Below are 27,979 nucleotides of genomic sequence, written 5' to 3' on the forward strand. Positions count from 1 at the left end.
AGCGGTAAAAAGACATGAGCAGTCTGTGGTTTATGTTATTTTCCTGCAGCTTCTCAGAAAAGGGAGTCTTTGCTGTGCCTTCTTTACCAAGTTTGTGGTGTTCCTGTCCCAGGTCAGTTTCTCATCTATGTGGACTCCCAGGAAATGGAAGTCCCTGACCCTTTCCACACAGGTGATAATGCGCTGAATGTCTGTTGCATATCTCCTGAAGTCTATGATTAGCTCCTTGGTTTTGGATGTGTTCAGGAGCAGGTTATTTTCTCTACACCACACTGTCAGCTGTTTCACCTCATCCTGGTAAGCGGACTCATCTCCTCCAGTGATACAGCTTAACACTGTGGTGTCATCCACACACATAATGAAGGTGTTGCTGGTGTGGACAAGGGTGCAGTCAGAGGTGTAGCAGGTGAAGAGCAGCGGGTCCAGCATCCAGCCTTGAGGGTAAGCGGTGCTAAGTGTGAGAGCTGTAGATATATGAGGGTCAAACCTGACTCTCTGTGAGTGATCTGACAGAAACTTCTTAATCCAAAGACGTGGAATGAGGCAGACCGAGGTTCAGCAGTTTCCTCATGAGGCCATGGGGGTGATGGTGTTGAAAGCTGAACTATAATCTATGAAGAGAAGACAGGTGTAGTTATCCTGTTGCTCCAGGTGGGTCAGTGTGGCGTGAAGGGCAGCGGTCACAGCATCCTCTGCTGACCTGTTGGCCTTGTAAGCAAATTGGTATAGGTGTGAAGTGGGGGTTATGAAAGACATGATGTGACTTCTAACCAGTTTTTGAAAACACTTCATCACTACTGGTGTGAGTGCTATGGACCAGTAGTCACTGAAGCTGGTTATGGGTGATTTCTTGGGTAGGGGGACTACAGTGGAAGTCTTCAGGCATTACAAGACAGCAGACTGTTTCAGGGACCAGTTGAAGATTCTGGTGAAAATTCCCAGCAAGCTGGTCTGGACAGTCTTTCAACACCTGCCCGGAGATGCTGTCAAGGCCCATTGCTTTGTGTGAGCTGACACCCCTCAGCGTGCGCCTCACTTGTACTCTCCCACCGTGAAATTACTGCCGGCTGCAACGTGGCTGCTCCTGGTGGCAAAGAAGAGATTTAACTATTTTGCCAATGCAGCATCACCTTCAGCAGCTCTGATGCCGGGTTTGTAGTTGGTGAGGTGCTGGACCGCCATCCATGCCTGCCTGCTGTTGTTGCTGGCCAGGTGATCATCACTTAAAACAGATCTACATTAGTAAAACTGTTGACAAATGTTTGACCAAATCTTAGACCTGAGCAGTAACTAAATCCAGCTCGACACACCATGCTAATGTGACAGGAATCTGCATCACGGCTCAGATGTAGAGAAATGCACAGCATACTGCATATACAGTGCATCCAGAAAGTATTTACAGCACTTTAATTTTTCCACATTTTATGTTACAGCCTTATTCCAAAATGGATGAAATTAATTATTTTCCTCAAAATTCTACACACAATACCCCTTAATAACAATGTGAAAATTGTTTATTTTTTTTAGATTTTTGCAAATTTATTAAAAAAAAAAAAAAGAAATCACAGGTACATAAGTATTCACAGCCTTTGCCATGAAGCTCAAAATTGACCTCAAGTGCATCCTGTTTCCACTGATTATACTTGAGATGTTTCTACAGCTTAACTGGAGTCCACCTGGGGTAAATTCAGCTGATTGGACATGATTTGGAAAGGGACACACCTGTCTACATATAAGGTCCCACAGTTGACAGTGCATGTCAGAGCACAAACCAAACATGAAGTCAAAGGAATTGCCTGTAGACGTCTGAGACAGGATTGCCTCGAGGCACAAATCTGGGGAAGGTACAGAAATGTTTCTGCTGGTCTGAAGGTGTTCATCATCTATAAATGAAAGAAGTTTGGATCCACCAGGACTCTTCCTAGAACTGGCCACCCATGTAAGCTGAGCGATTTGGGGAGAAGGGCTTTAGTCAGAAAGGTGACCAAGAACTCGATGGTCACTTTGCTAGAGCTCCAGCATTCCTTGTGGAGCGAGAAGAACCTTCCAGAAGAACAACCATCTCTGCAGCAATCCACCAATCAGGCCTGTATGGTAGAGTGGCCAGATGGAAGCCACTCCTTAGTAAAAGGCACATGGCAGCCCACCTGGAGTTTGCTAAAAGGCATCTGAAGGACTCTCAGACTATGAGAAGTAAAATTCCCTGGTGTGATGAGACAAGATTGAACTCTTTGGTGTGAATGTCAGGCATTATGTTTGGAGGAAACAAGGCACCATCCCTACAGTGAAGCATGGTGGTGACAGCATCATACTGTGGTGGTGTTCTTCAGCGGCAGGAACTGGGAGAATAGTCAGGATTGAGGGAAAGATGAATGAAGCAATGTACAGAGAGATCTTGGATGAAAACCTGCTCCAGAGCGCTCTTGACCTCAGACTGGGGCGCCGCTTCATCTTTCAGCAGGACAATGAACCTAAACACACAGCCAATATATCAAAGGAGTGACTTCAGGACAACTCCGTGAATGTCCTTGAGTGGCCCAGTCAGGGCCCAGACCTGAATCTGATTGAACTTCTCTGGAGGGATCTGAAAATGGCTGTGCACCGATGCTCCCCATCATATTCAAGAAGATCTGAGGCTGTAATTGCTGCCAAAGGTGCATCAACAAAGTATTGAGCAAACGTGAATACCTATGTACACGTGATTTCTTAGTTTTTATTTTTAATAAATTTGCAAAAAAAAAGAAAAAAAAATGTCATTGTGGGATGCTGTGAGGAGAATTTTGAGGGAGAAAATGAATTTACTCCATTTTGGAATAAGGCTGTAACATAAAATGTGGAAAAAGTGAAGTGCTATGAATACTTTCCGGTTGCACCGTATGCATTAACATGAAAATACTATGATATGACAGGTGCTGTATTATATCATAAGGCATATTGTGTGGTTGTTGTACACAGTGATGCCAGTAAGTAGTTGTACAGTGATAGAACAGTTTTGTAATTTTGGCTCTGTACACCACCAGAATAAACAATCAGCATCTGCTTGTAGTGCAGCATTAATTCAAAATGTTTTACAAAAGCATTATATAGACCTTTTACAGATGACAGCCAATTTTATACTTAGTCCTCCATTTTCAGAGGCCATAAGTAATTGGACACACTAAATACAAGAGTTATCGTTGATAAAAGTCATTACATTCACAACGTCAAATCAGAAAATGTTTGGACGCATGGAAAATGCAAATAAAAAAAAATTAATAATAAAACCTCACAATGATTGTTACATTTATTTATTTATTTTTGTTTCATTGTACACATTATGAACCCAAGATATTTCATGTTTTGTGTGGTCAATTTTATTTTATTTGTTCATATATATCCTGCATTTATGGGCTGCAATACTTTAAAAAAAGTTGGCAGGCAAAAACATTTAGGAGTTTTTAATGTTGCTATTCTTTCTCACAACACTCAAAAGATGTGGCACTGAAGATACCAATCACTGAAACATTTCAGGTGATATTTTGTCCCATTCTTCTAACAAACATATTTTAAGGTGTGCAACAGTATGGGGGTCATCATTGTTACATTTTTCTTATCAAAAATCTCCACACATTCTTTTTTGTGGGACAGATCAGGACTGTAGCCAGGCCAGTCTAGTATTCGCACCATCTTCTTCCACAGCCACATCTTTGTAATGTGCCCAGAATGTGGTGCTGCAAAAGGTGACAAAATCCAAACACTCATCCGTATCGTAAAACCTGGGTAATGGTTAAATTAGTAGATTTCCTGTTGAGATGAAATATGGCGGGGACCTTGTGTGCCAGCTATGGCTGTTATGTTAGTCATGAAGGCCCAACAGGAACCCTTAGCGCAGCCCAGGCTAAGCGCTCTCTTGTGAAACAAGAAGTTTTCAATGGCAGATCAGGCTGAGGGGGGGTGATGGCTTGTAACCCAACGGCTGTGAAGGCAGATGAAGGCTGCCGCAGGTCCCCAGACCCTGATCGTGTGGGATTTCCCATCCATCAGACCAGGCTTATGATCTGCTAGGGATGTTAAAAAAAAACCCATGCACAGGCATCTCTAGCTCAACCCCAGATGTACATTTTCTACGGTGCACTGCACACCCACAAGTCTTTCGGTGATCAGCAAAAGTGGCAAGGGCAAGACTGTGAATCTAGACGCTCTTAGTTCTGACCTGGCACTAAAGCAGCAGATGTGTTATTCAGTCATCAGACCCTTGGAAGAAGCAGGAGGGTTTTTCGGCGGCTGCATCTGCAACTGACCAGCCCTATTCCGAATGGAATATTCCGAGGGAGGGGGCTAGAAAAGCTAGCTGGTCCCCGCCTCCTCCGCCAGGGTGGAAAAGGAGCTGGTAATCAGCAGCAAGCTCCTCCATTACACTGGCTGAGAGCTCTTTGCATTGAGCACTTCTAACTGGATCACACAAATGCAAGCACTTTGGAGGACTGGTTGGTTCCCTCCTTCCCTGTGCTCATTTTTATGCATGTTAATTTGTTGCTGCATAAAATTCTATTCATAAATAGTTTTTAGCCCAAGTGTTAAGTGTTTTCACTGATGTACAAAATTAAAGCATAACATCAAAAAAATAAATGTCCCCACTTAATTTATGTGATGTCATCAGGCAGTTGGTTTTGCCAGTATGTGTCAACATCCTTTTCTGCCCTAGCAGAGGAAGAGGGGACCAACCAGGCCAGAAAAGGTGCCCAAAATATAGTCTGTTTCACCTTAACCCATCTAGATGACCACATCCACAGGGCCAACAGCTCTACAGGAGAAAAACAAATGATGACATTTGAAACATGGAACATATGAACTTTGATGTACAGCAAAACGTTGTGCCGACCACAAAGGCAAACAGCTCTCATATCTCATGAGCTCCAGAAACCTGACCCTGACATCATCACCTTGGGTGAAACAAGAGCAGGAGAAGGCCAGCGATGTGAGGAGCAAGGGGGCTATATTTTCTTCTGGAAAGGTCTTAAAATCCACAGCGTCTGTTTTGCCATCAAGAACTCTCTCCTTCCAAAACTAAGTGAACTTCGGCTGGGTGTCAGTGAATGACTGATGACACTCTGTCTCAAACTTGTGAGTGAACGTCAGGCCACCACCAATAGTGCTTGTGGCACAATGCTTGACACCGATCATAAAGAGAAGGAAACCTTCTATGCCAAGCTGGACACCGCTCTGTCTGTGATCCCACCATCTGACAAGCTCAGACTCCTCGGCGACTACAATGCCCAGGTTGGAAAGGGCTGCCAGGCAAAACAGAGCTGAAATATACAACATCAAAGGCACCCTGCTGCTCAAAAAGTGCTCCGAACATGATCCTGTCATCACTAACACCATCATCAGGCAAAAGCAAAAGTTCAAAGTATCCCGCCAACACCCTCACACAAAGCATTGGCACCTGCTCAACTACATCACTGTCCAAAAAGGCAACCAGAAGCATGTCCTGTCCACCAAAATAATAACTGCAATGGGTGAATGTTGGGAGGAGGAAGGAGGGGGAGAAGAAGGAGGTGTTTTTCTCCAACACCAACTGCACCAACTCATCAAAATCTGGACTCTTTTTTTTGCCTTTGGTCCAGACCACATTGCATCCCTTTGTTCCAAAAAATTATCTGGAACACTGATTTGTCTGACCACAACACAAGATTCCACTGTGTGATGGTCCAACCCAGATGCCTTTAAGCCCAGAGAAGATGATGCCACTTCTGGACAAGATTACAAACTGGAGATCCTCTTTCTATCTTTGCTTCCTCAAAGGCCCAGCCTTTTGTGGAAACTGATTTTGCACCAAATCATGATTGCAATCAACAGCTGATGTCACCTGTTTGAAATAATATCATTATTGTAATTATTATTATTATTATTATTAGTAGTAGTAGTAGTAGCACATTGCTGGTGGGGATCCACAGGCTCTAGATTGGGGAGTGTTTACAAAATAGGTAGCTGACATTTTTCAAGGGTGGTAATAAATGATCCAAAGTTTCTATATTGATTTGGAATGGCGTGAGTCCAGAATGTAATTCTCATCGTCATTGTTTACTGTTGTTACGCAATATCCACAATTTCTCCAAAAAAATATTAGTCCTATCAATGTTCCATTTTGGAGGCATTCATGCTCGATCCACTGTTGCCAAGTGCTTGCTCATAGGGGGTCGTTTTGACCGTTGGGGTTTTTCATAATTATTGTATGGCCTTGCCTTACAATATGGAGCGCCTTGGGGCAACTGTTTGTTGTGATTTGGCGCTATATAAGAAAAAAGTTGATTGATTGATTGATTGATTGATAAGCATACCAAATGGCAAATGTCAGCTCTCACCAGTTTCTCCGTGTTCAAAGGTGTATACACACACACGCCACTTCACTTTTAATATACTCAATGTCCATTGTTGATAACCAATGTCCCTAATTTCCCCAATAATATTAGTCCTATCAACCTTCTGTTTTTGTGGCATTCATCCTTGACCCAAAATACATAAGCATACCAAATGGCAAATGTCAGCTCTCCCCAGTTTCTCCGTGATCAAAGCTGCACGCACACATGCATACATACATGTACACAGTGGCCGCTTGGCTTTTAATATATAGATTTGTTTGTTCTGTTATTTGTTCTGATTTCTAGCCCTAAACTGCACTTGTTCCAAGTTTGTTTTTGGAATGTGTTGCAGGCCTGAAATGCAGGAATAGATGTATGTTAACAAAGGAAGTTGACAACACAAAACATGAAATATCCTGGGTTCATATTGCAATGAAGCAAAAGTCAAATTAAATGTAAAAATCATTACGGGAGGGGGGGGGGGGGGGGGGGTATTTTCAATTTACACAATGTCCCAGTTTTTTTCTGATTTGTGGCTGTGCAAGCAGCATTCTTTAGACAAGTGAGGGGATGGATACATGAACTCTTCCAAGTCAGTGAATACATCTTGGACTTTACAAAAAATCATTAAGAAATACAAACAGTATGATGCCACATGGTGGATCTGTCTGGTGAAGGCAGCTCTCATAAACTGAATCACTGTGCAAAAGGCAGACAAGGAAGCCACCACAGCTCCCATTATCTTCTGTGACTGTGATTTACCCATGAGTTAAACTACGGGTTTTCCACAACGAGACTAATCTTTAAATGCATTGATGCTTGAATTAATGACTTCAAGTAACCTACAATTATGCCAACACAATATGCCTGCACTCCACGGTGCAATGTCGCCTGGTACACCATTTCTAATTTCAGCAGTGTAGTTCATGCTTCTGATGTGGAACCAGCGTGGACTGACCTTTCTTTCTGGACTGCAGCTGGGCTGCAGGCTCCTTTGTGTGCACTTCACCCCACTGTGGCTGGTCAACAGCTTCCACAATTCCCTCTGCTGACACAGTCAGCTGAGTAACAGGAGTAGCGATGACATCACACAGTGATGGCAAGAAGGTCTGGGCTGGATGAGGGAATAAACATATTTAATGAAGAAGAACAACATGGTGACTAGTAGTCTAATAATGTCACCCTGCAGTCAAACATGTATTGCATCAGAACACAGTAGATGGGAGGATTCAGTCAGGCATCTTCATTGTGTCACTGCATGTGCAAGTCAACACAGGTGGATGTGTTTTAGGTCTTACAGTAATGCTGTTCCAGAGAGAGTGTGTCGGGGCAGTCCATGATGAGAAGTGAGTCAGCAGGAACAAGTGTCTCCATGGTCTCTTCCTCTCCACTTTCACATGGCTCCACTGTAGACCACAGAAAAAGGAGTACTGCTAAGCAGGTGGAGGAGTAACACATTCAATAACATTGAAATCATCTGACTCACAGAGCAACAAATTGAATTATGGGAGTAATGATTCTGATTTGACAGAGTGACCGCATATATTGGATGGTGCAGCAGTGCCTTTTCTAGCTGAACAGTGGATCATCAAGACTATTTTCATCTTAACACACTTCGGAAATTGGTTTAGGAAGCACTGATGAAAGCAAAATAATGTATCTGGCTGTGAACATGATTGCCATTTTGTTACAGCAACAGCTGCTACAAGTTTCTGTGGGGAGAACATTGGTTTGGGTCCACACTGGGTTTAGACTCCTATCGGGGCAACTAATCACTGAAGTGTACTTGTGCAGGACGCCGAACACTTTCCCGGAATAAAAGGACCAAACAAATGTGGAAACAAGAAACAGAGGAAAAAATAAGATGGCAGCAATCACAGCCTGACTGATACAGATTTTTGAGAGGCCTATATGATTAGGGAGTTAAAAAAAAATGTATGATACCAATATATCTGTCGATATAGAAAAGTCCTTATTTTCAGTTAATATTCACCAAATATAAGAAGAAAAAATGTCAAACATGTTCGATTTATTCAGAAATACAGTGGTCTGGATGCGTATTCCAAAATCTGGGATTATTTTGTTTGCGCAACCAACCAATGCACTTCATGCTGCCATCACATTGCCTTCACTCAGATTGGCAGTCACTATGTCACATCACTCAGCATTGACATAAAGTAGGCTTCTTGCCTATTTTAGGGAGCGCTCCCTTATGAACAAAATAATAGGTCGCAGATCGAACGGTCCTCCCCTAAAAATTGGTCCGTTCGGTCAGCGACACCGGATCTGATCTGGATTGTGGATTTTGAATTTAATGTTGAAAAGCCCATTTGGCGTATATTTTTGCATTACATCTCAATTAAAAGTTCCTCAATCACTCTTGTTTTTCTCTTATGGATTGCCCGTTTGTCTATCTACCAGTTATCGGTCAGAAATCAAATGCCCAAAAACAATTACAAATTGTGCATAGCAGAGATAACCAATTTTCTGTGAAAATTATCTGAAAAAGAATTCAGAAACCAAAAAAGTAAAAAAAACAAAAAAACAAAAAACAAAAACAAAAACCTGACAACACCATAAAAAAAACTTTGATTCAAGTGCTTGAACTAAATAGATGCTGCTGACATTTGATCACATCTAATTTTGCTTTTGAAAAAGCAACTTCTAACAGGACTTTGACCTTCATTTTTTTTCCCAAGGTAAACATTTGTGGAATTGGAAACTAGTGTTAGGTTTTCGCTCTACGAGTGCAGTGCTCTAGTTAGTATTGGCCCTGAAAAACCTATATTGGTTGACTCCCTAATAGGAGCACCTGTGAATTTTTGAGGGGAAATTTGAGATGGTGACCTGGGACCCTCTGGGTGACTTGGCACAGAATGACCCCCAATGCATCAAACCTTGGACAGCGGTCTTCCTGAACATAATCTAGCAGTGACCATGACTCTCAGATGTGTGATTACACTATGTAACAAATTTTTATTTTTTGTTTTGTTCCTGGGTACACAGTGTGTTTTTCTAACCTGTTATGCCTTAAATAAATAGAAAATAGCTGTTATTCCACAGAAACTTTGCTTCTGTGATCAAGACAATGATATTTTGAAATTTGTCTGTTTTCAAGAATATTCTCGATTCGCCTTCACTACTACCGAGTAGTCTTCTAGAATATTCTTTAACTGCTAGAACGGTCCAGAAGTTTCCAGAATTATCTAGAAATTTCAAGAAACTTTTAGAACTTTCTAGGCATTAAAAAAAAAAATCAAAGTTTGTGCTGAATGTAGTCATTTTTCCATAGACTTTAGACATAAGCAGTTGAAATATAACACTTAGAAGCCAGGAACTAAAATTGTGTTACATAGTGTTATTAGAATAAAGGTCATGTTAACCATGCATCTGTGAACTGTAATAAACCGTTTTCCAGCGTGTTAAATGATCATTAGGTCTATACATCAGTAAATAACACATTGATCTAGAGTAGCTGCCCAGATCATATTAATCAAGCAGCTGTCGCCATGGTAACTCAGGTGCCACCATCGTCACGAATCGAGTCACAGCCAAAACAGGATAACAGGAAATTCGGCTTTGTGAAATACCCACCCGGTCTCTCCTAATCTGGCATCCACCAGCACACACTTTACCACACATACATCTACGAAACAAAACATGACAAGCGTGTGTTATTTACCGCGCATCCATTTAAAGCATGGAGCCGCTGAGCTAATAAACATCAGCAAGCTAACATGTTTGTCGAGATCTGAAACGCTTTATGTTAAAAAAAAACACACACACACACATATTCTTAACTGAAGAAACACGGACGGAGTAAATGCCCCACGCTGGCTATAAATATGAAGTTAAAGATGCATATATGTGCTGTTGTATAACTTTAGCAAGAATTCTTCGAGCCAATAAACTCCCCATGACATCCAGCTGCACACGGCAAAAACACCAAACACTTAACTTACTTTTAAGCCACAATTCCAGTGAGTGTCAAGTCATAGCATATGTACCGCAAACGATATTAAGCGCGTCTACATCCTAAATGTTATGTAGTATTAAGTATGTTTTTTCATAGGTACAAGAATGTTTTCTTCTACTTCCTGAATGTTTGTAGAGGGTGGGCCATGCGTTCTCACTGCGCATGCGCGTCTCTCTCTCTCTCTCTCTCTCTCTCTCTCTCTCTCTCCCTCTCTCTCTCTCTCTCTCTCCAGAGACGTCAGTCCTGGGTGGGACGGGGTGGGGGGGGGGACACAGGACCAGAGCGGCGAAATGATCAGTCAAGGTGCCATCTTGGGTCACGTGACACACGGTGCCATCTTGGGTTCAAAATAACGTTCGCTGTTAATCTGTCTGCATGAAAATACATTTTTTTTATTTATTCGCTGAAAATGCCGGGTTGTTGTCCCTTCATATCCAAAGAGAAGTTAAATTTGGTAAAATAAAATCAGCCGTGTGGGATGGAAGCGACTACATCATCAAAGCTTTGAGAGGTAAATTTATTTTTCAGTCCCATGTACAATAAAACTCACCTAAACCGTCATCGTATAAACCGGATATTCACAGTCACCAGACAAAAAAGTCCCAATGTTTTTGTATTGTTTTCAATGCAATAAACACCATATATAACGGATTTTCAGTCGCATCGGATAAAATGTCCCATCCAATCGCAATGTATTTCCATTAAATCCCTCGCATCCAGGGTTTTCATGTATCCCATAATCCCTTGCGCGCCAGAGAGTCGCTGCAGTCAAAACAACATAGAGAATCCACATGATGACAATTGTAAATTAATATTATACTACAAAAATGTATTTTTTATGTTTTTCATCACGTTAATAAGAGACTGCATGCATGATACCCTGAAAACTTGCTAAAACAATTATAACAAATAATCTGTGTCTGCTACATTTAATCTGCGTGGAATTTAATAAACGCAAACCGAATTTCAGACATACTATATATATTAGTCTGGAACAAAGTGGACAAACGGTGTTGTAAAGAACAATAGTCAAGACGTTAAAGAGCAAACTTCACTTTCCCCCAGAACGACATGATCAGGAAGTGAGCATAGCTCACAGCAGCTCCCACTGAAAATAACGGAGAGACAGCCTGTGATTCTCACATGTTTACATAAAACAAACACAATAACAACGTCTATAAACCCAGAGAATATATTCATGAGAGTTTTAGGCACAATAAAAAAAAATAGTTTTATGTTGCGATGTTAATGCTGTTGTCTTTGTGCAACGGATAAAGTGCAGCATGATCAGCGCGTCTCAATGCAGTTCTCAATGTTACTGAGATCTTGCAGCATGGCAACCTCTCCTAAGTTTTGCGGGATTTTAAACCTGAAAAGGGTGGATGTGGGACCAGAGTCATTTCTGTGATTATAAGCCCGACCATTTATTTTTTCACACCGTGCTCAGACTCGGACCTGCAATCTGACGTGCGCCTGTTAAATCAGACACAGCAAAAGGCTGTGATTTGACACTTTGCTGCTTTCACTGATTTGTCTGCCATCATATTATAGTAGTTTTTTTTTTTGCAGTGTGCACGTTGATTACATTTTCATAATGGATCAAATACATTTGGTAGAAAAAAAAAATTTTTCAGAGGAAATTTTGACCCGGTCATTAAATGAGGCAAACGTCCTGATTCAGGATTCCCCATAGATGTTCAGCACCTCCTGACTGTAACTAATCCATTACATACATACCGCTCACATCGGATAAAATGTCCTGTCTGATCGCAATGTATTTCCATTAAAAACCCTGAGCAGTCTGACACTCGCCAGTTTGAGGAAAGTGGGACCAGAGTCATTTTCCTGATTAAAAGTCCGACAGTTTATTTTTTCAAACCGTGTTCAGACTGGGATCTGAAGCCTGATGTGCACGTTAAATCTGACAAAAAAGCCTGTGATTTGACACTTTTCTGCTTTTACTCCTTCGTCTGACATCATATTATACTAGTTTTTACAATGTGATTAAAAATGGATCAGAAAGTCTGCAACTTTACAGCACAAAGACGTAAAGAGGAAAATGTACAGCTTACTGTTGTGTGGGCCGCTGAAGAGGAGGTACTGCTGGCCCACCACCACCAGAGGGCGCCCTGCCTGGAGTGCGGGCTCCAGGCACCAGAGGGCGCTGCCGCCTTACGAGAGCAGTCAGGGTGACAGCTGCCACCCATTACTGGACACAGCTGACTCCACTCAGCACGGAGGTATATCATCAGGACGGCGTCTCCACCTCAGTGCCGAGATATCGCCTTAAGATAGAGGTACAATTCTCTGCTATATTATATTGCCTTTCTTGTTGAGCATTGCAGGACAGCTGTCTACTCAAAGATAAGTACTCACCTTCCTGCAGTATTGTGACGTGAGGTGGAGACGGCTTCTCCCCTCTCTGTGTTACTGGGTGCAGCCGCATCCACACCTGTGTGTTTGTTCTCTTGCCAGCAGTACCGGATCCGACGAGCGGAGGCAGTGGCCACCTGGGAATTCGGGACTTGGCGGTTCCAGTACTTCCAGGGTTCGGTGGCAGAGGAAATCTGGGTGGTTCCGGTTCGACTTGGACGGACGTCTCCTACCTTCGAGCCTGCCCACACGACACCAGTGGAATTCGGCTTAACCCCAATCGTCAATTGTTGTATTGGTTGTGCACGTTCCACAACAGTAAAACCTTGTTATTTACCTTCTCCATTGTCCGTTCATTTGCGCCCCCTGTTGTGGGTCCGTGTTCCTACACTTTCACAACAGGATATCTCGGCCAGCGTCATGGATCCCGAGGGGCATCAACCGGCTGTTGAACGGCCAATGGAAGAACAGGGCGCGTCGGCGTCTTCGGGAGGGGTAATCGGTGAGTTGCAGTGGATCCTCACCGCTTTCACCACTCGGATGGATTTAATGACCGAGCAGAATGTTCTCCTAAACCGCAGGGTGGAGGCTCTCGCCGCACAAGTGGAAGCGCGCCCTTCGGGCGCCGCTGCGGCTCTCCCTCCCGTGGATCCTGCGCGTGATAGTGACGTTCCACTGGTCGTTCAACGGCCCCTCCCTCCGTCCCCAGAAGCATACATAAGCCCCCCAGAACCGTACAGAGGCTGTGTGGAGACGTGCGCGGATTTCTTGATGCAGTGTTCGCTCGTCTTCGCACAGCGTCCCGTGATGTACGCGACTGACGCTAGCAAAGTAGCTTATGTAATAAACCTGCTTCGTGGGGAGGCACGCGCTTGGGCTACAGCGCTCTGGGAGCAGAACTCACGGCTCCTTCATGCATACGATGGGTTTGTGCGGGAGCTCAGAACGGTGTTCGATCACCCCAACAGAGGAGAGACCGCTTCAACCATGCTGCTGTCAATGAGACAGGGGCGTCGGAGCGCAGCTGCCTATGCAGTCGCCTTCCGCATCGCGGCGGCGAGATCCGGCTGGAATAGCACTGCCCTCCGCGCCGCCTTTGTAAACGGACTGTCACTGGTCCTAAAAGAGCACCTGGTGGCGAAGGACGAACCGCGGGACTTAGATGGGCTCATCGATCTAGTCATACGACTCGACAACCGGCTAGAAGAACGCCGTCGGGAACGAGGCGAAGGGCGTGGCCAGGCACGCGTCGTCCCTCTCCCTTCCGGTTCCGACCAAGCTCCGCCTTCCCCACGCTCCACAGCCCCTGCGCTCCGTGGGGTCACAGCTCCCCCTACTGACGAAGCTAGGGACACGAGTAGGGCAACATTTAGGGCACCAGATGCACAGAGGAGATGGACCCACGGAGCGTGTCTTGTTTGTGGTTCAATAGAGCACCATGTGAGAGACTGCCCCGAGCGGTCAAACGCCAAACGCCCGCCCCTAGAGACTGGGCTAGGGGTGGGTCGAGACATTCACGTGGGACACACCCACATTGCCACACGACTCCCGGTCACGATCCTGTATGAGGATTCTACCCTGAAGGCCCCAGCACTGGTGGACACGGGCTCTGAGGGGAATCTGTTGGATAGCAGATGGGCTAGGGAGATAGGGCTCCCTCTGGTGGCTCTTACCTCACCCGTACAGGTTCGGGCACTAGATGGCTCCCTACTCCCTCCGATCACGCATAAGACACCACCTGTAACTCTGGTGGTGTCAGGTAACCACCGGGAGGTGATCGAGTTCTTTGTGACTCAGGCCACCTCCCGTGTGGTTCTGGGTTTTCCCTGGATGCTAAAGCACAATCCCCGGATCGATTGGCCGTCCGGGGTAGTGGTACAGTGGAGCGAGACCTGCCATCGGGAGTGTCTAGGTTCCTCGGTTCCTCCCGGCTCCCACGCTAAGGAGGAGGTCCGAGTCCCGCCCAATCTGAAGGCGGTGCCGGCGGAGTACCATGACCTCGCGGACGTGTTCAGCAAGGATCTGGCTCTCACTCTTCCTCCCCACCGCCCGTATGATTGTGCCATTGATTTGGTTCCAGGCAGTGAGTTCCCGTCCAGTAGGCTGTACAACCTCTCACGGCCGGAACGCGAATCAATGGAGACCTACATCCGGGACTCATTAGCTGCCGGGTTGATCCGGAATTCCACCTCTCCGATGGGTGCTGGTTTCTTTTTTGTGGGTAAAAAAGATGGCGGGCTTCGTCCATGCATTGATTACAGGGGGTTGAACGAAATCACGGTTCGCAACCGATACCCGTTGCCCTTGTTGGATTCGGTGTTCACCCCCTTGCATGGAGCCAGAATCTTCACCAAGCTTGATCTTAGGAATGCGTATCATTTGGTTCGGATCCGGAAGGGAGACGAATGGAAGACGGCATTTAACACCCCGTTAGGTCATTTTGAGTACCTGGTCATGCCGTTCGGTCTCACTAATGCTCCCGCGACTTTCCAAGCGTTGGTAAACGATGTCTTGCGGGACTTCCTGCACCGGTTCGTCTTCGTGTATCTGGACGATATACTCATCTTTTCCCCGGATCCTGAGACTCATGTCCGGCATGTCCGTCAGGTCCTGCAGCGGTTGTTGGAGAACCGCCTGTTTGTGAAGGGAGAGAAGTGTGAATTCCACCGCACTTCTTTGTCCTTCCTGGGGTTTATCATCTCCTCCAACTCCGTCGCCCCTGATCCGGCCAAGGTTGCGGCGGTGAGAGATTGGCCCCAACCCACAAGCCGTAGGAAGCTGCAACAGTTCCTCGGCTTTGCTAATTTCTACAGGAGGTTCATTAAGGGCTACAGTCAGGTAGTTAGCCCCCTGACAGCCCTGACCTCTCCAAAAGTCCCCTTCACCTGGTCGGATCGGTGCGAAGCCGCGTTCAAGGAGTTGAAACGGCGCTTTTCGTCTGCACCAGTTCTGGTGCAGCCCGATCCTAGCCGCCAGTTAGTGGTTGAAGTGGATGCCTCAGACTCAGGGATAGGAGCGGTGCTCTCCCAGAGCGGGAAGACCGATAAGGTCCTTCACCCGTGTGCCTATTTTTCCCGCAGGTTGACCCCCGCTGAACGGAACTATGACGTCGGCAATCGGGAACTCCTTGCTGTGAAAGAGGCCCTCGAAGAGTGGAGACATCTGTTGGAGGGAACAGCCGTGCCATTCACGGTTTTCACTGACCATCGGAACCTGGAGTACATCAGGACCGCCAAGCGGCTGAACCCCAGGCAAGCCCGCTGGTCACTGTTCTTTGGCCGTTTTGACTTCCGGATTACCTACCGTCCCGGGACCAAGAATCAAAGATCGGCTGCATTGTCCCGGGTGCACGAAGACGAAGTCAAAACGGAACCGTCGGATCCCCCGGATCCCATCATCCCGGAGTCCGCTATCGTGGCCGCCCTCACCTGGGACGTGGAGAAGACCGTCCGGGAGGCCCTGACCTGTGACCCGGACCCCGGAAACGGACCAAAGAACAGACTATACGTCCCACCAGAAGCTAGGGCTGCAGTCCTGGACTTCTGTCACGGTTCTAAGCTCTCCTGTCACCCTGGGGTGCGAAGGACCGTGACAGTCGTCCGGCAACGCTTCTGGTGGGCATCCCTGGAGGCCGACGTCCAGGCCTGTACCACCTGCGCCAGGGGCAAGGCCGACCACAGAAAGACCTCAGGGCAGCTACAGCCACTGCCCGTGCCTCATCGCCCCTGGTCCCACATCGGCCTGGACTTTGTCATGGGTCTCCCGCCGTCCCAGGGAAACACCGTCGTCTTCACGATAGTGGACCGTTTCTCCAAGGCGGCCTACTTCGTGGCCCTCCCGAAGCTCCCAACGGCCCAGGAGACAGCGGACCTCCTGGTCCACCACGTCGTCCGTCTGCATGGAATACCATCAGACATCGTCTCCGATCGCGGTCCCCAGTTTACCTCACACGTTTGGAGGAGCTTCTGCCAGGAACTGGGGGCCACGGTCAGCCTTTCGTCCGGGTATCACCCCCAGACCAACGGGCAAGCAGAGCGGGCCAACCAAGAATTGGAGCAGACACTACGCTGTGTGACAGCCGCGCACCCGACGGCCTGGAGTACCCACCTGGCCTGGATCGAGTACGCCCACAACAGCCAAGTGTCATCAGCCACCGGCCTCTCCCCGTTTGAGGTGTGCTTGGGGTATCAGCCCCCCTTGTTTCCGGTGGTCGAGGGAGAGGTCGGTGTGCCCTCGGTCCAGGCCCACCTACGGAAGTGCCGTCGGGTGTGGCGTGCCGCCCGCTCTGCTTTGTTGAAGGCCCGGACGAGGGCGAAGAAACATGCAGACCGGCGGCGGGCCCCGGCCCCCAAGTATCGTCCTGGGCAGGAAGTGTGGTTGTCCACCAAGGACATTCCCCTTCAAGTGGACTCCCCCAAACTCCAAGAACGGTACATCGGTCCCTTCAAAGTCCTCAAAGTCATCAATCCCGCCGCAGTGAGGCTCCAGCTTCCGGCCTCGCTGCGGATTCATCCAGTGTTTCACGTCTCCCGGATAAAACCCCATCACACCTCACCCCTCTGCACCCCGGGTCCGGCACCACCTCCTGCCCGGATCATCGACGGGGAACCGGCTTGGACCGTGCGCCGGCTCCTCGACGTCCGTCGAATGGGCCGGGGTTTTCAGTACCTGGTGGACTGGGAGGGGTACGGCCCCGAAGAACGCTCCTGGGTGAAGAAGGGCTTCATCCTGGACCCGGCCCTCCTGGCCGACTTCTACCGTCGCCATCCGGACAAGCCCGGTCGTGCGCCAGGAGGCGCCCGTTGAGGGGGGGGGGTCCTGTTGTGTGGGCCGCTGAAGAGGAGGTACTGCTGGCCCACCACCACCAGAGGGCGCCCTGCCTGGAGTGCGGGCTCCAGGCACCAGAGGGCGCTGCCGCCTTACGAGAGCAGTCAGGGTGACAGCTGTCACCCATTACTGGACACAGCTGACTCCACTCAGCACGGAGGTATATCATCAGGACGGCGTCTCCACCTCAGTGCCGAGATATCGCCTTAAGATAGAGGTACAATTCTCTGCTATATTATATTGACTTTCTTGTTGAGCATTGCAGGACAGCTGTCTACTCAAAGATAAGTACTCACCTTCCTGCAGTATTGTGACGTGAGGTGGAGACGGCTTCTCCCCTCTCTGTGTTACTGGGTGCAGCCGCATCCACACCTGTGTGTTTGTTCTCTTGCCAGCAGTACCGGATCCGACGAGCAGAGGCAGTGGCCACCTGGGAATTCGGGACTTGGCGGTTCCAGTACTTCCAGGGTTCGGTGGCAGAGGAAATCTGGGTGGTTCCGGTTCGACTTGGACGGACGTCTCCTACCTTCGAGCCTGCCCACACGACACCAGTGGAATTCGGCTTAACCCCAATTGTCAATTGTTGTATTGGTTGTGCACGTTCCACAACAGTAAAACCTTGTTATTTACCTTCTCCATTGTCCGTTCATTTGCGCCCCCTGTTGTGGGTCCGTGTTCCTACACTTTCACAACAGCTTACCTTTGAATTGGAGGTGATGATTGTAGAAAGAAAAGCTTGTTGAGGTTCAAATTAGTCCAGAATAAAGCATAATCCAGAGACGGAGAACTTTAAAACTGTCACGCACATCATTGCATGACACGGAGTTACAGAGCTGCAGAACATAAATCAGGCTTTAAATTAATTAAATAGATCATCACAAATTGTAAATTTGACAGCTTAACTATTTTTATATTTATTTTGATTGCACCTGTACCTGGATGTGTTGCTGTATGTGGTTAAATGATTTTAAAAAATGTTGAAAACATTAAACGTTCCTTCAGTAGTTCAGCGCAGTTGGAACCAAAATGGCGTCATGTTCTGAGTTGACGCCCCTCTCTGAATTAAGGCAAACTACACAGGACTCACAGCTCGCACATGTGTGTTCTCTACATTAGGGTGTCTGTGGCATAGAGATGTAAAAAAAAAATGCTGGCGCAGACATCAAGCTCCTTTTAAGTCTACTGTTTTGGGATAGAACTTGTCACGATTTTATGACCCTCTACTGTACAGACGGCAACAACAATATCCACAATGCAAGTCAGATAAATTTCATGTAAAACACCTCCCATCTGGTAGACGTTGCAAATACGACAAAACTGAACCACATGTTCCATTAATAGTCACATTTTATATAACGGCTGAATAGATCGTTGTCATTTGCTAGGTGGTTTGTATGTCACGTGTTATTGAACATTTGTCCCATTTGCCATTGTGCTCCATACTGTACAATTTTGGTTCCATTTAGCATGCAAATTTGGTTCCATATGATCTGTACCATTGCACGCTACAACCACCGCACGTGACCACCACATATGCACCCTAGCAGCTCAGCGCTTAGCAGCTTATTGACGTTGCTACAGTGGGGTAAAAACATATTTAGTCAGTCCCTGATTGTGAAAGTTCTCTTACTTAGAAAGATGAGAGAGGTCTGTAATTTTCAACATAGGTACACTTCAATTATGAGAGACAAAATGAGAAAAAAAAAAATCCAGGAAATCACATTGTAGGATTTTTAAAGAATTTATTTATAAATTATGGTGGAAAATAAGTATTTGGTCAATAACAAAAGTTCAACTCAATACTTTGTAACATAATCTTTGTTGGCAATGACAGAGGTCAAACGTTTCGTGTAAGTCTTCACCAGGTTTGCACACACTGTAACTTTTATTTTGGCCCATTCCTCCATGCAGATCTCCTCTAGAGCAGTGATGTTTTGTGGCTGTCGCTGGACAACATGGACTTTCAACTCTCTCAACAAATTTCCTATGGGGTTGAGGTCTGGAGACTGGCTAGGCCACTCCAGGACCTTGAAATGCTTTTTACGGAGCCACTCCTTTGTTGCCTGAGCGGTGTGTTTGAGATCATTGTCATGCTGGAAGACCCAGCCACGTTGCATCTTCAATACTCTCACTGATGGAAGGAGGTTTTGGTTTAAAATCTCACTATACATGGCCCCATTCATTCTTCCCTTAATACAGATCAGTCGCCCTGTCCCCTTTGCAGAAAAACAGCCCCGAAGCACAGTAGATATGGTGTTCTTGGAATGCAACTTAGCATTCTTCTTCATCCAAACAGGACAAGTTGAGTTTTTACTAAAAAGTTCTATTTTGATTTCATCTGACCACATGATATTATCCCAATCCTCTTCTGGATCATCCATATGCTTTCTGGCAAATTTCAGATGGGCCTGGACACGTACTGGCTTAAGCAGGGGGACATGCCTGGCACTGCAGGATTTGAGCCCCTCTCTGCGTAGTGTGTAGCCTTTGTTACTTTGGTCCCAGCTCTCTGCAGGTCATTCATCAGGTCCTTCCGTGTAGTTCTGGGATTTTTGTTCACTGTTCTCTTGATCACTTTTACCCCACAGGATGACATCTTGCGTGGAGCCCCAGATCGAGGGAGATTATCAATGGTCTTGTATGTCTTCCATTTTCTTACAATTGTTCCACAGTTGATTTATTCACACCAACCTGCTTGACTATTGTAGATTCACTCTTCCCAGCCTGGTGCACATCTACAATGTTCTTCCTGATGTCCTTTGACAGCTCTTTGGTCTTGGCCATGGTTGAGTTTGGAGTCTGGTTATTTGAGGCTGTGGACAGGTGTCTTTTATACAGATAAGTTCCAGCAGATGCCATTAATACAGGTAACAGGTGGAGGACCGAAAATTCTTTAAAAATCTTACAGTGTGATTTCCTGGATTTTTTTTCTCATTTTGTCTCTCATAGTTGTAGTGTACCTATGCTGAAAATTACAGACCTCTCTCATCTTTCTAAGTAAGAGAACTTGCACAATCATGGGCTGACTAAATACTTTTTGGCCCCACTGTAATTCTTTGAATACAAAAGAAAAAACAAATCCACTATGGTGTAAGCTGTCTGGAATGTCTCTAGGTGAAATGGAACCGCTGTCGGATGAGGAGCTCAACAAATTTCTGTCACACATTTTCGCTGGACTGAGAAAAGCAGACCACAGTGTACATGAAGAAGTCAGTGCACGGCATCAGCTTTGGACTACATTGTTTTTTCACAATCTGACTGTTTTTGCAAGTTGACTGAGAACAATCTTGGCATGGATTGGACTGCAATTTAAAATTTGTGTTGGAGTGTTTGGAACCTGTTGACGTCAAAAGACCAGCGACGCACACGAAAATGTAAGTCCCTTTTCTCTTATTTATAAATTAATAAAATATAAAAAAAATTTAGTTGTTATATAAAACAAATAATGAATGTTTTTTCATTTGTTCAATGGAAAGAATATTTCCATTGAACGAAATGTTCCATTCAACGAGGCAAAGCCCATTTGAATGGAACATTATCTCTTTCACCTCATGGAAAGAATATTTCCTCTTTCACCTCATGAAATATTTGTACCTTTGAACTCATAAACACTCATTATTTGTATAATATTGCATTATTTTTCTTATTAGCTCCATTTATATCCATGCAATTATAAAATTACAATACACATACAGATTGAATATTTTCTGAGAGCTCCCCCCCAGTAATATATCAGCATTAACCCTCATTCAAAATAATACAATTCTTTCCTGTCACACACTGTGACTGACAGAACTGACACCACGTTACTTTAGTGCCAACTGCTGTTCATCTCCAATAAAAGTTGGTGATTACATCACTGGGTATCCTCAGTGCCAAAATGTCTTTTACGTGTTGTGAGATGGAAAGGCAACATTACAAAGTGATAATGCTTTAACATCCCAACCATTTTTGGAATGTGTTTTCGGTCTGAAATTCAGCAATGGGTGTATAATAACAAATGAAACAGACCCAACAAAATCTGAAATAACTTGGGTTCAGACTGTCTGCAGTGAAATAAAAGTCAAAGTAAATGTAAGAATCCTTGTTTTGTTTTGTTTTTTTGTTGTTTTTTATTTTTTTATGTTTTATTTTTGTATATGCCATTCCATCCCAACTTTTCTGATTTGGGTTATAAATAGCAACAATTCATAGACAGTATCCTCCTCCCCAAATAGTGCAGCAGCTAAGAGCATATTTAGAGCAAAATCATGCAAATGGTGATACAAGCACCAGAGTTGGCGCAAATACTTTTGAAAAAAACGACTGCCCACTTGAATTTTCAATAGGCGACCAGGTAGGGGTCAACTGAAGAATTACACAGGGGTCAAAATTAAAAATGCTCAAATTTTTTTTATAAACTACACCACATTATTTGTCTGATCATAAAGATTCCAAAAAGGTATAGTTTGGATTATCTATGACTGAATGATCAGGAGTTACGGGGTAAAAACAGCAAAAATTGTGACAAAGGTCAGTTTCAGTTTGTACAGGGGTCAAAAGTTAAAGTTGCTCCAATTTTGGTCAAACATGATGCAAATTATTAATTGAGTTAACAGGGTTTTAAAAAGGAATAGTTTTGACAATGTATCATGCTTAGTTATTGTCATGCTTTGGCCCTGGACCGGCCCAGAATCTGCTTTTGTCCCCCAGTCTCCGTCCATTTCGCTGTCTTGGTCCTTCTGTTCGGCTCTGAGTGTTTATTTTCTGTTTCTTACACTTTAGTCTTGGTTTTATGATTTGTTACACTTCACCCACATTAAGTTTGGTTCTAGTTTAGTCTCTGTTTCTTATTTAGTCATTCTGTATTATCAAGTTAGGTTTTCAGAATTATGTCACACGTCAGCCACTTATTGTAGTTGTAGTTTAGTCTTTGTCATTTATTTTCTGGTTATTCAGTCACTCTGTTTTGAGCACATTAGTCCTTCAGGTTTTTCTGTACACTCCTGCCACATGTTGAGTTCTCCTCTAGTTTAGATCCAGCCTTTAATTTTCTGTTCTGTTTCTGCCTTTTCATTTGTTTATTCTTTCTCACATTTGTATTCTAGGTATCATTATTTCCTTGTTGTTTCACATTTGTTGTCACTCACTTTCCTCACTTGCTCTGACACGCCCACCTGTCACTGAACTGTCTCATCCAGCCACGCCTTCTTCCCTGCATCTGCTTCTCACCACGCCCTGATTAACCTCTGTATTTAAGTCCATGCTTTCCTCTGTTTCACTGCTAGTTCATTGTGTGTTTTGCCTCGTTCCAAGCCTCTCGTATGTTTTCTGCCATAGTCTGCTTTCTTGCTGTGTATGATCCTCGCCTGTTAACCTGCTTTTCTGTGCCTGAACCCTGCTTGTTTTTTGACTACGTTTTTGCCTCCTCCAATACACCTGTTTGCCCGTGCTGGAACTCTGCTTGTTACTGACCACGCCGCCGCCTCAAGACTGTCTGTACCACCGCCTGCCTGCTTGTGACCCTGTGTATCGACCTGAGCCTGTTTTTGTTAAACCTTTTTCTAAATCCCACCTCTAAATGATGAGTCTGCATTTGTGTCCACCCGCCTGTCGTGCCATGTCCTCACAGTTCCTGACTATTATCATGTTACCGGGTAACATATGTCACATGTCATAGAATCCAATCCAATGGATGTTGACCTTGTTTGACCTTTACTTTGGAGACCAAACATTCAACACAATCAAAACTATTCCATTTATTAATGGAATTGTGATGGATTTAATTGTTCACATGTTGCAAACGGTGTTATGTTTTGGATAGAATGATACTAACAACTAATGATAACATGACCAAATGGCTCCTGTGTGAGCATTTAATTAGAAATATCTGCAATAATATGGCTTGCTGCACAGTTAATTGGCATTATGGATTATGACTAAGAAGCATGTGCTGCAGTTTTCCATTGAGAGAGGTGTCTTCTTACGCACACAGAAAGCCACTACGCTGATACTAATGTCAGATTAGCCACAAATGATGGCGACACACAGTTGGCTTTGTCACTTGATGGGCGTTCATGGGGCACGCCTGCTAGAGGTGTTATTTAGTTAAAGAAAAAACTGCATCTAGTTTTAAAAGTGTGTATTTTGCGCTAACTTTTAGAAAATGTATGAGAAACAGATGTATGCAGAAACACTGGTATATTGGAGGCTGTTTTGCCTTCTTGGATTATTTTGTTCAAGTGAACAACCACCTGATGTTACGCTGCCTATTCACTGTGATTGCCAGCAACCGTGTTGCGTCTCTTAGTGTTTGCATAAAACAGACCTCAGGTCTATTTTGGCCCTGCCTAGCTGGCAGCATAGCAACCGTTGTCTGTTGCCGCTGCAAAATTCCCACTCTGTTTGAAAATGAATGGCAAGGCCTTGCTTTGCCTCTGTTGATTGCTGTGACATGTAGCCAATGTGAGCGCGACTTGAGAGTGCCACCTTTGTTGCAGACACACAGCCACATATGTAAGGTGCTTCATATGCTGGATTGCAATTCAGTTCGATTTAATTCAATTTTGTTTGTTTATATAGCGGAAAATCACAACAAAGTCACCCTAAGGCGCTTTACTTAACCCCCCTGAGCAAGCACATGGGTGACAGTGGGAAAGAAAAACTCCCTCTGGCGATTTTTGAGGAAGAAACCTGAAGCAGGCCATATTCAGTGGGGTGGCCCACTGCTTAGGCCATTCTAACAAAAACAGTGCATGAAAGAAAGTGTAAATGAGCAAACCATAATTACTATATACGGCTTGATAACTGTTGCAGCGCCTTATATTAATATCTTCATCTTTGTTGTTAAGGTGCATTCATGTTTGGGTTGAGTGAGCAGCTATGTTTGTGTGTATTTTCACTGATGTCTGGTGCCCATACAGAGTTTTGTGGTGACCCACGAAGTGTTCAGTGCAAGAGATGCCACTGCTCGAATGTCTATATCTATTTAATGCAAGCACACTTTTTAGCAGCATTTTTGTATCCCCCTCAAGAATTGCCCTTGAGAAATTTTTGTGTTTATTGACCTCCCCATGTCATAGGTGTGAGTGCAAATGTGACTGAGTTGTCTATCATGCGGCCTTGTGATAGGCTCCGGCCTCCTTTTGTACCCTGGAGTAAGCAGGTATAGAAAAATTAATGAACGTTCTCCCCATCAGTGAAATGAAATTTCCACCCATGGATACAGTAGTGTTCAGAATAATAGTAGTGCTATGTGACTAAAAAGATGAATCCAGGTTTTGAGTATATTTCTTATTGTTACATGGGAAACAAGGTACCAGTAGATTATCACAAATCCAACAAGACCAAGCATTCATGATATGCACACTCTTAAGACTATGAAATTGGGCTGTTAGTAAAAAAAAGTAGAAAAGGAGGTGTTCACAATAATAGCAGCGTGGCATTCAGTCAATGAGTTCGTCAGTTTTGTGGAACAAACAGGTGTGAATCAGGTGTCCCCTATTTAAGGATGAAGCCAGCACCTGTTGAACATGCTTTTCTCTTTGAAAGCCTGAGGAAAATGGGACGTTTAAGACATTGTTCAGAAGAACAGCGTAGTTTGATTAAAAAGTTGATTAGAGAGGGGAAAACTTATACGCAGGTGCAAAAAATTATAGGCTGTTCATCTACAATGATCTCCAATGCTTTAAAATGGACAAAAAAAAAAAAAAAAAAAAACCAGACGCGTGGAAGAAAACGGAAAACAACCATCAAAATGGATAGAAGAATAACCAGAATTGCAAAGGCTCTCCCATTGATCAGCTCCAGGATGATCAAAGACAGTCTGGAGTTACCTGTAAGTGCTGTGACAGTTAGAAGACGCCTGTGTGAAGCTAATTTATTTGCAAGAATCCCCCGGAAAGTCCCTCTGTTAAATAAAAGACATGTGCAGAAGAGGTTACAATTTGCCAAAGAACACATCAACTGGCCTAAAGAGAAATGGAGGAATATTTTGTGGACTGATGAGAGTAAAATTGTTCTTTTTGGGTTCAAGGGCTTCAGACAGTTTGTGAGACGACCCCCAAACTCTGAATTCAAGCCACAGTTCACAGTGAAGACAGTGAAGCATGGTGGTGCAAGCATCATGATATGGGCATGTTTCTCCTACTATAGTGTTGGGCCTATATATCGTATACCAGGTATCATGGATCAGTTTGGATATGTCAAAATACTTGAAGAGGTCATGTTGCCTTATGCTGAAGAGGACATGCCCTTGAAATGGGTGTTTCAACAAGACAATGACCCCAAGCACACTAGTAAACAAGCAAAATCTTGGTTCCAAACCAGCAAAATGAATGCCTCGCAGATGTGAAGAAATCATGAAAAACTGTGGTTATACAAATAAATACTAGTTTAGTAATTCACAGGATTGCTAAAAAAAAGCACTTTGAACATAATAGTTTTGAGTTTGTAGCCTGTAGACCTGTGAGAGAAACAAACCATTTTCACACATATGGCGCATCCAGAAAGTATTCACAGCGCTTCACTTTTTCCACATATTTACACATTTACAGTCTTATTCCAAAATACAATACATTTTTTCCTCCAAAAATTCTACTCACAGTACTCCATAATGACAATGTGAAAAAAGTTTTTTGTTTTAATTTTTGTAAATTTATATATATATATATATATATATATATATATATATATAAAATAAGAAGTAAGAAATCACATGTACATAAATATCCACAGCCTTTGCTCAGTAATTTGTTGATGCATCTTTGGCAGTAATTTCAGCCTCAAGCCTTCTTGAATACGAGGTCTATTAGAAAAGTATCCGACCTTATTATTTTTTTCAAAAACCATATGGATTTGAATCACGTGTGATTACATCAGACATGCTTGAACCCGAGCGAGAGTTTTTTCACGCCTGTCGGTTACGTCATTCGCCTGTGGGCAGTCTTTGAGTGAGGAGTCGCCCACCCTCTCGTCGATTTTTTCATTGTTTAGGAATGGCTCAGAGACTGCTGCTTTGTTTGATAAAAGTTTTTTCAAAGCTGTAAGGCACAACTGAGTGGACACCATTGGATAAATTCAGCTGGTTTTCTGTAAAAATTTTAACGGCTGATGAGAGATTTTGGTCTGGTAGTGTCGCCGTAAGGACGGCCCACGGTGCCTGACGGCGATCTACGCTTCGAGGCGGCAGCGTCTTGCCGTTTCAAGTTGAAAACTTCCACATTTCAGGCTCTGTTGACCCAGTAAGTCGTCAGAGAACAGAGAACTTTCAGAAGAAGTCGGCATGAGGAGTTTATTCGGACATTCCATTGTTAACGGACATTTTGTAATGAAAGAACGTGCGGACAGAGTCGCATGTCGGGCCGGACCCGACCGCGGGGGGTCGCGACAGGAAAAACACCTCCATTGGAAACCTTAACGGGCAAGTTAGAACATGCCCAAGCTGTTAAACAATTTCTCAGTTACTCACATGTTGAAAGCCATCAAAAGCCGCCTGAATTTTACAAATGGTTTTCAACACGGAGGTGTTTTTCCTGTCGCGGTGCACGCAGATTTGCCGAGTCGTCACGGAAACGACTTGGCGAATTTGCGCGCACGTCTTTCATTAAAAAATATCCTTAAACAGTGGAATGTCTGCATAAAGTCCTCATGCCGGCCTCTTCTGAATCTTCTCTGTTCTCTCACGACATCCTGGGTGAAATAAGCCTTAAATTAGGATGTTTTCAGGTTGAAACAGGCCGACGACGGCGCCTGGATGCGCTTCAGGACGTCCCGCTCTGTGGGAAGTCCTTACATCGACAGAAAGACCCCATAATCTCTCATCAGCCGTTAAACTTTTCACCAAAAACCATCTTAATTTCTTGAATAGTATCCACTCGGATATTCCTCACAGGTCCAGAAAAAATTTTGATAAAGCAACGCGCGCCGTCTGGAGCAGCGTGTGAAACAAAGGAATTCAGCCGAGAGGGCGGGACCACATCTCACTCAAGGCCTGCCCACAGGGAAATGACGTCACCGACACGCGTGAAAAAACTCACGCATGCGCACGAGGGTTCAAGCATGATTGGTGGAATCGCACGTCATTCAAATCCATATAGTTAAAAAAAATAAAAGGGTCAGTTTATTGTCTAATAGACCTCATATAATGCCACAAGCTTGGTGCACCTAACTTTGTGCAGTTTTACCAATTCCTTTTTGCAGCACCTCTCAAGCTCCATTGGGTTGGAAGGGAGGGGGGGGTTGTCTTGAAGCCACTCCTTTGATATCTTGGCTGTCCTGCTGAAAGTTGAACCGTCGCCCCAGTCTAAGGTCAAGAGCGCTCTGGAACAAGTTTTCATCCAGGATGACTCTGAACATTGCTGCATTCATCTTTCCCTCAATCCTGACTAGTCTCCCAGTTCCTGCCACTGAAAAACATCCTCACAACATGATGCTGCCACGACCAGGCTTCACTGTAGAAATGATGCCTGGTTTCCTCCAAACA

The 27,979-nt window shown here is 44.7% G+C and overlaps 1 protein-coding gene across 4 annotated transcripts in view; it reads right to left on the bottom strand.

Moving 5' to 3' along the window:
• LOC117522416 (ETS-related transcription factor Elf-1-like) overlaps positions 1 to 27,979 on the bottom strand; it is a 45,564-nt gene that overhangs the window by 2,156 nt on the left and 15,429 nt on the right. For 3 of the 4 annotated variants that reach the window (XM_034183812.1, XM_034183810.1, XM_034183811.1), the window contains 2 exons: positions 7,640 to 7,747; positions 7,300 to 7,455 (listed from right to left, as the gene is read on the bottom strand). In XM_034183812.1, the coding sequence (XP_034039703.1) occupies positions 7,300 to 7,455; positions 7,640 to 7,747 (264 nt within the window). Of the gene's footprint in view, positions 1 to 7,299; positions 7,456 to 7,639; positions 7,748 to 10,303; positions 10,475 to 27,979 lie in introns of those variants that run through there. The other variant, XM_034183813.1, reaches the window with a different exon arrangement.

The sequence above is a fragment of the Thalassophryne amazonica genome, chromosome 12 (genome assembly GCF_902500255.1).
Source record: "Thalassophryne amazonica chromosome 12, fThaAma1.1, whole genome shotgun sequence".
NCBI lineage: Eukaryota > Metazoa > Chordata > Actinopteri > Batrachoidiformes > Batrachoididae > Thalassophryne > Thalassophryne amazonica.